The sequence below is a fragment of the Sciurus carolinensis genome, chromosome 6, assembly GCF_902686445.1.
Source record: "Sciurus carolinensis chromosome 6, mSciCar1.2, whole genome shotgun sequence".
NCBI lineage: Eukaryota > Metazoa > Chordata > Mammalia > Rodentia > Sciuridae > Sciurus > Sciurus carolinensis.
Genome location: NC_062218.1, coordinates 143,268,838 through 143,285,291, shown reverse-complemented (window position 1 = coordinate 143,285,291; position 16,454 = coordinate 143,268,838). Strand labels below are relative to the sequence as shown.

General features: G+C 45.9%; 1 protein-coding gene across 2 annotated transcripts; it reads right to left on the bottom strand.

The window, feature by feature from the left end:
• Positions 1-2,035: 2,035 nt before the first annotated feature.
• On the bottom strand, positions 2,036-16,088 carry Sap30l (SAP30 like). Of its 2 annotated transcripts, XM_047555799.1 has the most exons (4): positions 15,269-16,088; positions 11,105-11,227; positions 8,823-8,921; positions 2,036-7,037 (listed from the first exon to the last, which is right to left on the bottom strand). In XM_047555799.1, exons 1-4 carry the CDS (start codon positions 15,464-15,466, stop codon positions 6,912-6,914), a joined length of 546 nt encoding a protein of 181 aa, XP_047411755.1. In that variant the 5' UTR covers positions 15,467-16,088; the 3' UTR covers positions 2,036-6,911. The 2 variants fall into 2 exon arrangements, with proteins under 2 accessions (XP_047411755.1, XP_047411756.1); XM_047555800.1 differs by lacking the exon at positions 8,823-8,921.
• Between the last annotated feature and the right edge of the window lie 366 nt (positions 16,089-16,454).

Sequence of the window (16,454 nt, the reverse complement as noted above, 5' to 3'; positions counted from 1 at the left end):
CCCAGACAGTGTCCTCCTACATGCCAGGCACTGCACTAGGACTGTGGGGTATTTTCATTCTGGTTTTATCTAGATTGATGACCATCCATTGGAGTAATCTGTCTCAATAGTGTCTTTGTGGATGTGCAAGCCACTGTTTGACACATTTAAACTGTCTTGGGGTGGAATATAGTTACTTTCCTGACCTGATTCTTAGGGGGTTAGACTCAGTGGTTCCTGAATCTGGACGTACAAATAAATTCCCAGGAGATTTTGTAAGATGGTTCCTTGGGGCCCACTTGAAAAGATTCTCATTTAGTAGCTCTCGCTGGGAGCTCTGAACCAGTATTCAGATGAAGCTGAAGATGTTCATCTTCAGTCTGGGACTGGGAAACCTCGAGATCAGATAGGTGCTTTTTGATTTAATGAAGTTTTTGACTGGGGAAATAAAGAAAATCCTATTTCTGGCATTCAGCCTGAGTCTTTCATTCTAAGGAGGTGGGACTGGGGTCCAGCAATTAGCATTGCAATAGAGTTGTTAGGAGATTCTGATGGAGCTGGGGAGTGGTTATTGCCATACTTTCAAAAAATGCTGGAACTCAGATAATCTAATCAATATTCTAAAGCTCTGTTTTGGGGGGGGCAGGGAAGATGTTTCCTAGAGAAACTTCTCTTGGTACGTTAAGATGTGGGTTCAGGATGGGACTGTGGCTCAGTGGTAGTTGCTCAAAGGCCTGGGTTCAATTACCAGTACTACCAAAAAAAATATGGGTTCATCCTTTCATTAAACATGATGTTTGTGGATCCTTTCACTCCAGCAGGGGCCCAGCCAGTTGGGGGAACACCTGGGTACAAAGCACCTCTTTGCAGTTCAGCGTGTGAGGGGTTGGAGGGCAGTAGAAAGAGGAATAGAAACAACTGGTAATGCTATCCCTCAAAAGGAGATAACATGGCTTGAAAATTGGAGCGTCCTTTGTTTTCTACAGGAAATCAATGCAGGGACTCTATAAATGAGGGCATCCTTCAGTAACAATCTATTATGAATTCTGTGGGCTCTGGAGAGAGCAGGACAGCCTACCTGCCCTGTCCCCCAAATGTCTCTGAAGAGCCCTCTCCATGTGATGTTTACAGGGAGTGGGGTGGGGAGAGTGAGGATGGCGAGGGGAGGAGTGTAGTTTCCAAATTTCCATGAAGTTTAATATTTTACAGGTAGGATGCATTACTTCTACTCAACTAATATGACAAAGAAAAAGTTTTGTCCTTTTCATTCTGAAGACAGAGATGTCACAAAGTGGCACCTGTGCCTGAGGCTTGCCTTTCCTCCTTACCAGCAGTGTGAGGCTTGGTAGGACTTGGGGACCTGCAGTAGGAAAGCTGTCATGGAACCCAGCTTTCTTAGACTGTAGCATGCATGTCACTTAACTTGCCCAGGGACTTTGTCAACAGATTGATTCAGTAGATGGTCTGCAAGAGGGGGACAGAGATCCTGCATTTTGATCAAGTGTGAGGTGGTATGCCAACCTTAAACAGCAGGGTTCTACTGGAGGTAAAGAAGCATCAGTCCATTAACTCAAAGTTTTTGAGACTTTAGACATCAGGATATTTATATGAAGGCCTGGATTTCCTGCACGGCAGTGCCAGGCAGGAGCTAGCAGTGGCTGCCCTTAGGGAGGATCTGGGTTTTCCAGTTCTTAGTCCGCCCTCTGCAGGCATTTTAGTTTGTAAACCTCCATCCAGTTTACTTAGGGTCTTCATGATGAATAACTGCAAACCCAGTGAACTCCAGCACCCAGGATATCTGGCATACCATATGGAAGTTGAGTTCCCAGAGTCTCCCTCCTCGTGAGTGAGGAGTAGCAGGAGTTGAACTTGGGCCCAAACTTCTGTGATCTGGTCTTACTTGGTGTACCAGGATTGCAGGGCACAGTGGGTGCGGTGCTTGGAAACTCAGAGGAAAGGCTACTATTATTAACCACTGTCATGCATAGCCAGGTGCCCAGCCTGAAAGCATCTGACTTTGGTGTAGAAATTCAAAAGGAACAACAGAGTGTGTCTCTTACTCATTCAGATCATTTATTAAGAGCAAAAGTCGGGCCATCCCAATCTGTGTGATATTGCAACATGAAAAGTCACATACATACCAAGGAGACTCTACAGAATCGAGAGCCTTTCAACAGTACAGAGCCATAGATTACAAAATTAAAATACAAATGATCCCCCAAATTTGGCAGGAAATGAGTACAATATGAGGAGGCCTGGAATGGAAGGGCACTTACTTTTTAATAAGGCAGTTACAAAATGGACACCCCCCAACCCCATACCCCAAAATACACTCTGATGAGCATAGCAGACAATAGAGGGGTAAAACAGGGATTCTGTACAACCCTCTGTTGTTGGCAAATGTGTTGATTAAGTAAGAGCAACGGAAGGGTTTGTGTTGTGAGATGTAAGCTAGATGAAAAAGATGAGTGTAGACATTTCTGCCTCAAGAACAGGTCCCACTTTGCCTCAGGCTGCATTCCACTCCAAAACACCAGACCAACTTAACCCTTCCTACCTACAGCCTTGGAATAAGCCCCATGCTTCCTGGGCATGATCTTGGGCTCATTTGCCCTTCAGATCAACCGTCTAGCTCCTGACAATAGACCTGGAGCCAGGGCCAATGGAATCATACAACCTTAAAGGCAGAAGTCCCACCAAGAGACCACAGACTAAGTCCACTTCATGGAATCTGGATTTTAGGACTAGGGCTTTACATCCTGGTCTGAAATTATAGGCTAGAACTCTTCTCCCTTACAGGCATTTTACAAAACTCAAACTGCCTAATTATTTCACTCAGCCTTGAGTTCCACAGATCAGGTCAGTCCCTGAGAGTCAGGTTGCTGGGGGCTGCTGTGTTACAAGGTCTCAAGAATCTGAAGGCAGCTTACCTGAGACTGCACTAGAGTTGTACTGCAAATGAGAGTGGAGAGTGCTGGACAGGTCAAGAGTACCAGAGGCTAGTTCCCATAATGCCATGTGACCCTAGGCACATCTTGAACTTTACTTCCCCATTCTCTAAAGATGGATGATTAGACAACAGCAACCTTGAAGGACTTTCCAGCTTGAAGATCTGGCACTTCTGACCTTGAGACACTAGCCCTCCCCCGCAACAAGCTTGGTTTTCTCAGTAAAAACCACATGTGAAGTCCTTATAGGAATCTAAAGGCACAATCCCTCAGATACCATGGAACTTCAAACTCCATGCAAAGCAATGACATTATTTAATAATCTTCTAGTTGGAAGTTTTTCCTAAGTGATGTCATGAGCATTAGTTTTTGTGGGACAAGCACAGAACTAAGGCCTCAGTTGTCTGAGGTTATTTTTTAGCAGGCTGGTAACATCCCACTCCCACTTCACCAACTCTGACAAGAACAAGTGAGCATAACCAGGCTGGTGGGGGTTCTTCAAGGTTCCTCAACAAGGAGCTAAGTGGACTAAACTCAGGGAAAGGACAGGCAGGACACCAGAACATCTGGGTCCTTGCTGCTCCTTTTTAGAAGACAAAGGCAATGCTGTGGGTCAATGACAGAAATGAGGTCCTTGCCAAGATGAGTAGCTTTTTCCATGTGGCCCTCATGAGGCAGAGACTAAGATGAGAATTACAGAGAACACAGAAAAGCCAGAGGTTTACAAAGATAGAACAGGCTTCCCCAGGAGGTAGTGAGTTCTCTGTCCTCGAGGTGTGTAAGCCCAGACTGCTCCCTTGGTGGGACAGTTGTAGGCAGAATGTCAGCACCTATGGGGAGACTGGACTGGATGACTTAAATACCCTTTTCCAACCTTTGGATCTTGTCATGGAGGTAACTGAGTCTTCAGATGATTTCCATGAAGCAATTTCTCTAGGATCCATACCTGGGACAACCTACTTCTGCATGCACGGCCTCCAGAAAAAGCGTCTTCCCCCCTCCTCTGCCTTCCACCAGGCAGTTGCTCTGCAGGGTATGAACAAAAAATTTCCTACAAAATGAACAGCTCAAATGCCAAGGTTGCAACATTCCATCACAAACATTATCAATATTGTTCTCTGAGAGGCTAGCAGTGACTATTTAGCTACAACAGGAACATCTAACACTTGGCAACTGTAAGACACAAGTGAAATTCCTCCTCATTTATAACACTGGTCCTGAATCCTTTGGCTTTCAGTCTTTTGTGAGATTCAGTTATGATCTTTTTCACATACCACTGTCAACTTAAGATTTTTAAAAAAACCTTAAAATGAAACACGAATGGTAGGATATTGACATTCACATGTGACAACCTTCAGGGCACATGAAAGAACCACACCAGGCTGGAACTGAGGCAGGAACTGTTCTCTTTAAGAAGACAATGCCAGTTCTGGATCTGAAATTCCAGTTTTGCCCAGGAGCACCAAGAGGAGAGAAGGCAATGCTGCGATGTCACAGGTAGAGGGAAGTGTAAGAGTCCTTGACAGGTGGCATAGAAATGTGGGCAGCCAGGATGAACACTGCTTTCCCCCAAATCCACCACTCCCTTGAGCCAGACCCTGTGGCTCTGTAGGGCCTGGTCATTTCTCACAGGCAGAAGTCTCCTACCCATGGATAAAGCCATCAAAAACTGCAGAAGAGGCTAAGGCAAGTGGTTTAGTGGTGTGATCAAAGAGCAGACTTCTGGACGTGAGAAAAACACAAGTTCAATTAACTTTGTCTTTTCTCTCACCTGTTCTGAAAGGTTGAAAAGATACCCACAACCTCCACTTTCCCACGGCAGCCCACTTTAGAGGAAAGACAACACGGGACCATTGTGCATGGCAGCTGGCTCAAGGTGAAAAGCTTCCCAGGCTTTGCTTTGGAACAATAGCATTCTTACAGACACAGCTGAACACATGGCCCCCAGCACACCTTATCCAGAAACATACTGCTTGCATGTGGGAAAACAGATGTGCTTTTAAAGAAACAGTGACATGACCTATGTGCCCACAATTTTGGTTCACATATCAGAAAGATACACTTTCTTCCTCATTAAGACATGGATATGTCCATGGAGCAGGTTAATGATGCCTCTTCCTACAGACCCATCTGCTCCTGAACTCCAGCCCCTGCTGAGCCTTCTTGATAGCTATGCCAACATCCGTTAGCTATGAAGGAGGGACTCGGTCCCTAGATATATATTGAACAGGACTGAAAACACTCAGAGCACCTTGCTGTGCCCTCCACAGCCAGGAGATTTATCAAAATAGGCCCCCTCATAGCCCAGAGTATATTCTATCTACATTCATTTTACACATACTTTGAAAAGCTGCGATCTGCTAGACATGCATTTTGAACACTGGCGAAAGCTTTGGGGCAATGAACACTCTGCATTTTAGTGAGAGAGATGGCCCTGTTTGCATTCCAAGAAAGTATGGTACTCTGCTCCACAGAACTGAGACCTCCAGACATTCTACCACCCTGCTCATTATGGGTTTAGTTCCGACTTCTCTGAGGTGGTTCTCAGATTAAGCTCAGATAAGACACCAAAACTCTGCCAGGCTGTCCATTGCTCCTCTTATTATTTAAGGCTTAAGAAATAACTCAGAGTTGAAACCGGGAAGGAAAATCATACCTTTGACCATAATAATATATGTGAAAAGGTTGGAAATTAGAATACAAATGCTTTTCTTATCTTTTTCTCCCATTCTCTTATCTACATCATCTGCCCCCTCAACACACTGATAAGAGAATTTTGCACAAGTATACGTTTGGATATAAAACTTTGCTTTTACAGGATACTCTGGCTCTGAGATAATCAGATAGAAGAATCTGACTTTCCAAACAACAACAAAATCAGGTTGAAATATTTTGAAAAATTATTTTAGTGATCTTTCTCCCTAAGGGGGAGGCACATTCTTGCAAAACTGAGGATCAGGTGGCACCAACCTTTTTTGCTCCAACTCATGATTTGCTGCCTACAGAGCCCAGGGAGTCAAGGCAGCCAGTCTTTCCCACAGCTGGACACCTGAACAGGAATCACATGGTCCTTGGCAGCTTTCCTGATGGCTGTGAACTAAGAACGAATACTTCTCAAAACATTAGTCCCACACCACTAAATTTCTGGTTTGTCGAATTACTTATTGCCCAGGAGCCTGGCTGAAGTCACGATACATGACTTTGCCCCAAAGAGAAAAGTGTAGAGAGGCATGCAAAGGACCCTCCTGTTTCTGGAACCTCAACAAATATACATGCAACTGTCCTAAAACCCTCCTCTGATTTGAAGCTTCCCTGTTTATGCATCAGGACTTCTTCCACACCTAGCAGTTAAGCAGTGAGCAACAGAAATGGCAGAGGTCTCAGTAACGAGAGGACCGAAGCAGATGTTACAGGGCTGGCGCTGTTGTGACAGCTCAATTAGCTAACAAATACTGATGGAGTGCTCACTGTGTACAAGGCACAGGGCAAGTGAGGGGGACCAGTGTCAAACTGATGTGCTAATCAACGACAGAGCTCGCAACAGAGCAGGACGTCGATGTCCTCAGTGGGCGGTGTGTGAGCCACACAGGTCTGCTCCCACGCCTCCACTGTCAATTGCCCCTTGCTGCTGTTCCAGGGCCATGTGTCCCATGTGGCAGCCTGGCATTACAAGATGACTACCAAAATATTTCTTATTCCACATTTCCAGCAGGATTGACTTAATGCTTTGTTGAATGCTGCAATACATGGTTTTAAATTCTTTTTATGATCCTGTTTTTTCAGTCCAGTAGTTATCTTAAAAGAAAGTCTTTCTATACACATGCTGAATCATGAGAATATAATCCTCCTGACCAAAAAGATTTACAGTATTCATCATTCAAACTTTTTTATTTACAATAATAACAGTCTTTATGGGCTTAACTGTCACAGATATCACCTGTGCATTGAGCATTATACTTCATTTCTTTAAGGTGTGCTTCCTCCTCACTCAAGCTTGCCGCCCTCTGATTTCTGGTCCAATCTGCTCTTGTTACTCTTCACCATGTAGATAAAGTATGCGAGAGTCTCCTTTTCATTCACCGGTATGTTCCTGAAGTGTCGGCTGACGGTCTATGTGGGGGAAAGAAACCAAAGACCCTTAAACCATGCATAAATCAAGGCCACATATTCTTGACTGTGCAAAAGAGAGAAGAGGGAGTTGCTTCCAACCCTATGGAAGGAATTCTGACTACTGCAGGGCTTGCCATGTACTGCAGAACTCAGGATGCCTTTCTGCTTTTGGTTTGCTTCCAAAAGCAGCACTTTCACTTACAGTATTACCAAGGTGCAGGTCTATCTCAATGACAGCCAACCATCCATCCTGGCATTTCAGTTATTCTCATGGAGGGAGAGGTTGGATTGCTCTGCTTGGCCAGTGGCTACCAAACCTTGCTCGGGTCCTCAAAGTGGACAGAAAAGTGTCTTTTTAAAATTGTGTCAAATGAACAGTCAATTGAAGAGATGTAACCTTCTGAACCATGAATTGCCCTAAACAATATATAACTACCTCGACAGATATAAAGGAGTTGAAGGGAGACACATAATTTACCATATATCCCGGCACTTTGCAAGACATGAAAATGCAGATCTCTTCTTGCCCCACCTCATCCTATCCCTTCCACCAGGGGTGAAATTTTAAAGCAGGTGTCATTTTAAAGTAGGAAAGGCCTGTATGTTCCTATGTTTAATCTGGACATTGGTGAAGGAAAGATTTAAGAAAACTACAATAGATCAGCAAGAAACCTCTAAACCTCTAAACCTCCAAAAACAAGTAGGCTGGGAGTCTTTTAGGCAATCTCTGAATAGATGGATAGAGCTGACTGGGACAAATAAAAAGAGAACAGAGGACTAGAAATGAAGAGTGGTTATCTTAGAATGGTAGAACTTTATTTTTTCCCATTGTCCAAATTTCTATAATAATGGTCAGAAAAACACATTAAGAGGGATGATAAAGTCGAATGTGGCGGCACACACCTATAATACCAGACACTGCAGGATGATAAAGTCGAATGTGGCGGCACACACCTATAATACCAGATCCTGCAGGATGATAAAGTCGAATGTGGTGGCACACACCTATAATACCAGATCCTACAGAGGCTGAGGCAAGAGCATCACTTGAGCTCTGGAATTCTAGAGCAGCCTGGGCAACACAGTGATATCCTGTCTTAAGATGGGGGCGGGATGGGGGGATAGAGGGATGGGATGAATGGGAGACTACACAAAATGTTAAAGAATTTTCCCCTTTCCAAACTGTTACGAACTCAGGATAGGAGAAAAAAATTTTGGGGGTGCCACTCATTATAACAAATACTTCTATTACCAATATCAAGAGAATACATCAAAAGAAAAAAATGAAGGAAAAAAAAAGCTCTTGTAGAACCCTAACAAAGGTTTTGAGGATAATTAACCTGATAAATCTGATATGCAAGGACCATATCTATAAAGTATCTTGCAAAAAAGATTCAAACAAATGAAAAAAAATAAAAGAACAATTAGAGTCAGAGTCCTGAGATTCCAGACTCAATTCTGCTACCAACTTCTGTGAGATTTTTTTTTGGCCCCAGCCCTTTCATTTTTATTTTGAGGCAGGGTTTGGTTAAGTTGCTCAGGCTGGACTTGAACTTGAGTTCCTCCTACTTCAGTCTGCTGTACAGTTGGGATTACGGGTGTCTGCCACTGTGTGCCTGCCTTGTTGTGATTTTGTTTTTTTTTTCCTTTTCCTTTTTTGGTACCAGAGATTGAACCCAGGGGTACTTAACCACTGAGCCACCCCTGCTATAGGGAAGAATCAGGATCACAACAGTGGCACAATTCTAGTTCTCTCTTGTCTCTATCCAAATTTTATCTACCTACTTCTGCTAACTGGGCCTTATTGAAGCCTGGTCTCGTCTGCAACTTGTAGTGTCGTTTATAACGTCGTAGAGTATTCACCTGCAGCTGGAACAGATCGACCTAGATAGAAGAGGAGAAACACATTATCCATCACCTGACTAGCAGGACTCACCAAGAGCCCACCATGTGCCCAGCATACCCTAGGTGGGGGTGAGGATGGGGAGGGCCACAAAAGAATTCTTAGAAATTGTCCATTGAGGACTAGTGACTGGCAAGGGGGACAAAAACAACAGTGGAAAAGAGTTCTGGCTGGGTAGGTTGATCCTAGGAGGCTGGAGGAGGAGGAAGTGGAGGAGAGGCTTAAGTTAAGGAGGGCTAGGGTCTAGAAAGGCAGTGAGGAGTGGAGTAAGGAATATGGAAAATCATGAGCACACACAGCCTCTATGTAAAGGGATGGGCTAAGGGGTCACCGAGTGGGCGTGAAAGGTGTAGCGTGTCTTGAGAAGGAGAAGGAGCTATCATCGGTGGCAGAGGGTGGTGTTTCAGGAAGCTGGAGCTGGTAGAAGTTTGCAGGGAAGACTGGGCATGAGGGAGAGAGAGGGAGGTGCTATAGTGAGACGATGAAGTCAAGCTTTGAGGGGGTGGTGATGCTACAGGGGGACACAAAGGATGGAGTAAAAGGCAAAAACTGGAGAGACATCATGGAGGAAGACATGCTAGAACTAGGTGGCAGACTGGATAGAGGGGGCATGAAGGACAGTGAGAAGAACTGTAACTTTGAAATAGTTCTTTCCTAGGCTGAGCCTTCAGGTATTAGAATTCTTAAAAATCCTCCAAGGAAAGATCAAAAGCTACTGTAGTGGATGGACAAATCAGCAGGTTAGGGTCAGGGTCTCTGCAGATGACTGGAAAACAGAGGGGAAGGGGCCCCCCCAGTTGTTTTTTCTAACACAGGAAGAGAGGAAAGCTGCACAGTCAGGAAACATTGAAGGCCCAGAAAGTTGGGCTGCCTTTACCTGCCTCTAAAAGAGATGTTCTTGCTTCAGGCAGGTGGAGAGCACTTAAAAACAAAATGAATGATCAATATGAGGGACCAAAGTCCTTCATTCGTTTCAAAACATTCCTCAAAACCTTTTTTTTTTTTTTTTTTGTGAAAACCATTTAGAAACCAAATACATCTTTATAAAATAATAATAATGCTAAAGGCAACAGACAGACACTGTAAACTAATGTTGGAAAGGGGACAGGGGAGGGGGCTGAGGGAAGGGCTTGATTTTCCAGGGTTTTTTCCACATCTGCAGACAAAGGCCCGCCTACTCTTTCTATTCCTACACAGTCATTTTCACTTTGAGTGCTAACAGGCGGTTGCCTTATGAAATATTCATGTGTCAAATATTCAATGTACACTATAAACGGTTCTTCTTTTGCTGAGTCTTAAGTGAAAACAATTTAGATAGAAAGAAAATCCAGTTCCTTCCAGGAGCCTCATTAATACCACAGCACCCTAAGGAAAGGCAGCCTTCTGGTGGGGAGGCCTTGGTCTCATGGCCCATCACAGTGATCTTTAACTCGGGACAATTTTACACTCCAAAGAACATGTAGCAATGTCTGGAGACACTTTTTGATTGTCATGACTCAGGGAATGGTGTGACAGGCATTTAGAAGGTAGAGGCCAGGGATGCTGCTAAATATCCTGCAATACCTGGGACAGCCCCCACAACAAAGAATTATCTGGCTCCAAATGTCAGTAGTGCCAGCGTTGAGAAACAGTGCAACTGACTTTGAAATGGATCCTTGGGAACAAGCCTTGATCAGCAGTCATGGAATTAGGACATGAGAGAAAAATCAGAGCTGGTGTGAACTGACAACTCCCATGCTCATTTTGCAGACCAGAGAACAGATGGGAAGAGACTGTCCCCAGATCACACATACTCAGTCTCTAAGGCAAAAACAAGGTTTGAAAAAATTTGACCTTGTGGTTGTATTCAAGTAGGGGTTTCTTGAAGAAAGGCAGTGTGGTCTACTGGAAAGGGGACTAGACCAGAGTCTCCAAACTATGTATGTGACCTCAGGTTTCTGTGCCTGTCTGGAAAACGATGGGGCAGCCAGACCAGTTGATTTCCAAGCTTTAAGCTCTCAGATTCAATGTTACTATAATTCTACGGTTCACTTTTCAAATAAAGCACACAAAACAAAGGGGACCAAAATTACTTCTCAGCACAAAAAGGAGACCAGGTCAGAGGGAAGGATCAGATTAGAATCCATTCTTCCAGCTCTTTCTGGCTGATTTTTTTGGCCTTTACCTCAGGAATGTCAGTGTCGTGCTCAGGAGAATCTCCACCATCGTCACTTGTCTTCCTCTTCCTTTTGTTTCGAACACTCTGGATGAAATTTTTGTGGAAATCACAGATGTACAGGTGCCTTACCTGATGGGAAGGAAATTAAAGTCAGTGTTCCCAATTCCAAGGAAACAGCAACAGGGATCTGTCAAATTGGGGCTTTTCTTTTTTACAAGGCACTGGAGAGGTAGAAAGAAGAATGAGATGTAGGCCATACTTTCCAAAGCTGACTCTGAGTTGTAGAATAAGAACCACACAAAGAGGGCTGAGGGTACAGCTCGGTGGTAGAGCGCTTGCTTAGCACGTGTGAGGTCGTGGGTTTGATTCCCAGCACTGGGGGTAAAAAAAAACAAGAAACACATACACACACCACAAAGAGAATGCTAACACTACACAGTGTATTATAGATTAAGTCTCCACTGAATGGTAAAGCAATAAGTGGCACAGACTCAGCACAGGAAGAGATCCCTACAGCAGAAATAGGATGGAGGACTCCACCTAGAAGGAAGGACTTGAGAGGCAGACAGGAAGCATTTCACATGGGAAGCAAAGAGAAGACTGACAGGTGGTGTGGCAGTGACTACCCATGCAGGAGCATAAGGAGAGATTCTGGGGTTGGGGCATGAGGACTAGTCAAGAGTCCTTCAAGGTTTCTGAATCTGTGACACTTTTCTGAGAAGAGTACTGTCCTGGGGAGGAGGGAAGCTGAGACTGTGGTAATAGTAGATAGTACATTCTATTTTACATTTATAGTGGTCACTGCAATCTGATGATAATTCTGAAAAACTTTATTTCCATGTATCAATGTATAGTTCTTGCATTACCTCACATCTGATCCACAAGAAGATGGATATGACTGCTGATTTCCTAATATAGGCTGGAGGCATATTGGTAAGTAAAGGTGCCAACAGCAGCTAAGATGTGAAGAATGTTTTTACTTAAGACTGTAAGTACCAGGGTTGCCTGGAGGAACCATTGAACACCTTACAGAAACCGAATGCCTGTGTAAATGACTTGGGGTTGTTGATATTGAAACAGATGTTGCACAAATGTTCTGGAGAGACTTCTAAATTTGAGTTTATTCCTTAAATCCCTGAAGATAAAGTAAGCTGACAGGAAATCAGCATCGATTAATTCAGGCCTTTTTATGAAGAAAATAATGAAAACTGTTTATTCAGATGAATTATCGCTTTCATGTGGTTGGATTAGTGAGTCATGAATAATTTTGAATTTATATTGTGATGGTGTCTTGCACACAGCAGGCACTCAATAAATGTTGATGCATCAATATTGGCAGTACCTACATCTAAAAGCAGCATAGGCCAGTAAAAGTCACCACTTACACAGTTACAAACTGGGATAGCTTTGCCAGATTCCCCTCTGTCAAAGGGCTTTTACACTCAGCACATGCCACTGTCCCAAAGAATCCACCCAGAGATATATGTACTACAGGAAATGTTCTTCACCTGGAAGTAATCGGAGCACACTGTCCAGTCCTGAGAGGCAGCTGGTGTTCCATGTGAGCTAGGCCAGCATGTGTATGCTGTGAGATGTAGCTGCTATTCAAGTGCACAGGGACAGACAGACTTACTAGAACAGGCAGAATAATAGTTCTTAAAGCTCCAGCTAGGAGGTTTCAGGTCCTGATATGTGAATAAAGAAATCCTAGCTAGAAGAGAACTCAGTAACCACTAGTGTAACCCCACTGGCTCAATCTCATTTTGTAGAAGGGTGAATTGAAGCCACCCAGAGTAGGGAAATGGTCTGGCAAAGGTCACACAGATCTGACCCCTAGTATGTGTATGTCCTTTTCTACCTCAACATTTTCCTTTATACTATTCTCAACTTCTACTTTTCTCCAGGAAAAAAGCAAAAATAGGTTAGGTATGTTATATCTTGCAAGTACATTATATCTTATTAAATCACACCCAATAAAAATATGAAAAAAAAAATCACAGAACACTGCCAATGTCTACATAAAAGTTAAACTGTCTGAATTGGATTTTAAAAAGGTTATTTTATTAAGGCTGTTATTTTAAAAAGGTTCTCTGCTAGATCCTTTTACAAGATAAACAGTCATTGTTTCTCCTTAACCATGCAAATGTTCTATTATTTTTTTTTCCTTTCAATACTGAGGATTGAATCCAGGGGTGCTTTCCCAATGAATTTCATCCTCGGTCCTTTTTATTTTTTATTTTGAGACAGCGGCTAGCTAAGTTGCTGAGGCAGGCCTTGAACTTGTTATCCTCTTGCTTCAGCTTCATGAGTTGCTGGGATTATAGGCAAGTGACACCAGGCCTAGTTGTGTCATTGGCTCTTATTTTTCCGTTTTACTTTCTGAAACAGCTAAAAATTCTTGTAACACAGCAGTTACTTGGAATTGAATTCTTGCCCAAGCCTGAGAATGAAATCAAATCCCTTTCAGAAATGACTCCACAACACCACCGTGAAACAAACTGTGAGTAATTCTGCTTCAGAACCCTATTCTTGCTTCAGAGGCTCTACCTCTTGTGAATGTTAGTGCTAGGTTTAGGTTGCCTCCCTTTTAGACCGCGCATGTGAAATGATCAACATAGCCCAACACCACCAGCTTTCCTGGGGGTAGAGGGATGGGGGGTCAGGAGGGGTAATGGTTAAATGGAGCCTCCACTGCAGCAACAAAATCATTCAGGTGTGAAGGCATCCAGGGGTTTAAAAGGACTGAAAAATGTTATCAGCTGCTCTAGTAAAGGCTGTTAACAACACATGCAAAGGCAGGCAGTGTTTCCCAGTGGATAGGTCATTGCTGTCCTATAATTAAACATTTTACTTCACCATGGGACCATCGGGGACCACCATGGTGTCTAACCTGTTGTTTGTTACAGATGAATTCCATTCATTCATTCATTGACTGATAGAGATTTGTAGTAAGAAATCTTTTAACTCACCCCAAATCACTTAAAATAGCACCTTTCCATGCAACAGCTGCAAATACACTATAATGGTTAATTTTAAATAAAGTTAAGGGTAGAAGGGAAGAGCCTGAAAGAAATGACAAGGAAGATTTATTTATGAAAGACTTAATGAATGCTTATGTATGAGGCTTGGAAATAAATCAGATAATGGGTTTAGGAAATTAACCAGGTGCTGTGTACATTTGGCACCATCACTTCCTGTCTCTGGGCCTCAGTTTCAACTAAAAAATCATAAGTGGAAAAGAGGGCTTCCTTTCAATTTATGACTTTCCCCAACCGTGGAGAAATTTTGGTTCTTAAAAAACTAACCATCTAAGCTCTTAGCTTACCTGAATATTAAATATTCCCTTAATTTGTTTCCAATTCCTAATCATGAAGCAGCCAGCAAGGCTTGCAGCAACAGATGTCAAACTAAAAAGTTCTTAATTGGTTGACAATAGGCACATCTTTAGAATTGTTAACTAGAACTGGTGAAATCACACAGGAAGTTTCCTATAATTAGGCACAAAACACCGGGCAATCCTATTCAAATTTAAATCTCCACCTCCGCATTTCCAAAGATTCTACCCCTAAAAAATTTGATTTTTTCCTCCCTTCCAGTCTACTCGACTGCAAGAGCCATCTCCCAAGACCTGGCCTTGGCCTCATTTTTGCCACATCCTAGAAAAACTCATTCTCACAGCTGCCTGCGAAGCAAGCAAGCTCTGTGACCCTCTGTAGAAACAGGCCGCGGGAGACAAGGAAGTTACTGTCACCTTTTCCTAGTCTGAAGGAGTAACAGGGTTCCTAGAAGGTGGGAGAAGTTGAAGAGCTGGATCCCTTCATTATCATCTCCCCGATTCTTTTCCTTCGTGGGCCAACAAAATTAACCCCCGTCTGGTTGCTCTAACATTCGAAGCCAAAAAAAAAAAAAAAAAAAAGCCAGAAACTGCTGTCAGATCTTCCCAGGAAGGAATCCTCGAAGCCCCCCCCTCCCCCAAACTATCGGATCTGGGCAGAATCAGAGAGCATGTCAGCGCTGAAGCGGCCTTTAAGATCCCGAGTCCAGCTCTTCAATTCTGCAGATAAGGGGCGGCGAGGCCCATAGCAAGGAGTGCTTGGGGAGGTCGGACCGCAGCCCCCGGCGGCGGCCGGAGAGCGGCCGGGCGCTGGGGCCCGGACACGGTGGACTCACGCTCTTGTCGATGTCCAGCTTGAGTTTCTTCTGCGAGATGCTCTTCTGGACCCTCTTGCTGAAGGAGGCGTTGCCCGCGGGCCGGACGCAGCGCTCGCCGTCCTCGATGAGGCAGCAGCTCTGGCCATAGCCCGGGGCGGCGGCGGGGGCGGCGGGGGGCCCTTCGCGGCTGTCCTCCTCCGTGCTGAAGCCGTTCATCTCCCCGCCCCGGGCCGGCCCCTCTGGGGGAGGGCGCCCTGTAGGCCACTCCGCGGCCGCGCTTCCCGCGGGGCAGGTCGCCGAGACCCCCGCACCCGAGAGTCCCGGAGTCCGTCTGCAGGCAGGCGCTGCCCTGCCCCGCGTCCAAGAGGCCCGGCTCCTTCAGCCCCCGGCCCGCGTCTCCGGAGAGCCCCTGCCTCCGGGCTCGAGGCCCCAGGGTCAGTTCCCGCGGCTCGCAGGGCCCCGCCGGGGGTCACCCGGAGCCGCCTTCGGCCGGGGGCCCAGAATCTTTACCCTGCGGCAGGGATCTCCCGGGGGGCGTCCCAGGACGCGCTGGCTCCCTAGGGACTCCGGGCCCGGGCTGCCAGGGGGTTTCGAAGGCCCCCGCCGGCTCCCGCCTTCTTTCGGTTGCGGGGCAAACTCGCCACCCGGCAGCTCCCCCGGGGTGGCGCGGCCTCCCCTCGCGGGGCCGGGCCTCGAACCCGTGGCGCCCGGGCCCCGCGGCGCGTCCGGCCCGCCCCACCCCTTCAGAGGCTCGGCTGCGCCCCGAGTCCCGAGGCAGCCCCTGGGCCGCCCGGCCGCCGCCCGCCCAACGCGCCGCACCACAACAGTTCGCTCCCCCCCCCCGCCCTCCTCGGGACAGCGGAAGTCCCGCCTCCACACGTTCAGTGGTCGCGTTCGCTCTCTGGGCGGGGCCTCCGCCGCCGCTGGCGTGCCCCATTGGGCACCACCGCCGCCAGTCTTTGGTGCCAGGCTACTTCCTGGACTCTGCTGGGATGGGTTCAAAGTAGAGAAAGTGGAAGAGGGAAGAGTTGGCCGGGCGAGGGAGGGGACCTGGGCTGCGGCCTCTCCGGACCCGGGGAGGGATGGTGAGCGGGGACCTGGCTGGAATAAGGAACAGACTCCGGGGGCAAAAGAGCATGTTCGCTGGCAGACCCAAGCACCGACGTGGGCGGGGGCGCAGAGGGGCAGACTTGGGGGAGGGGCG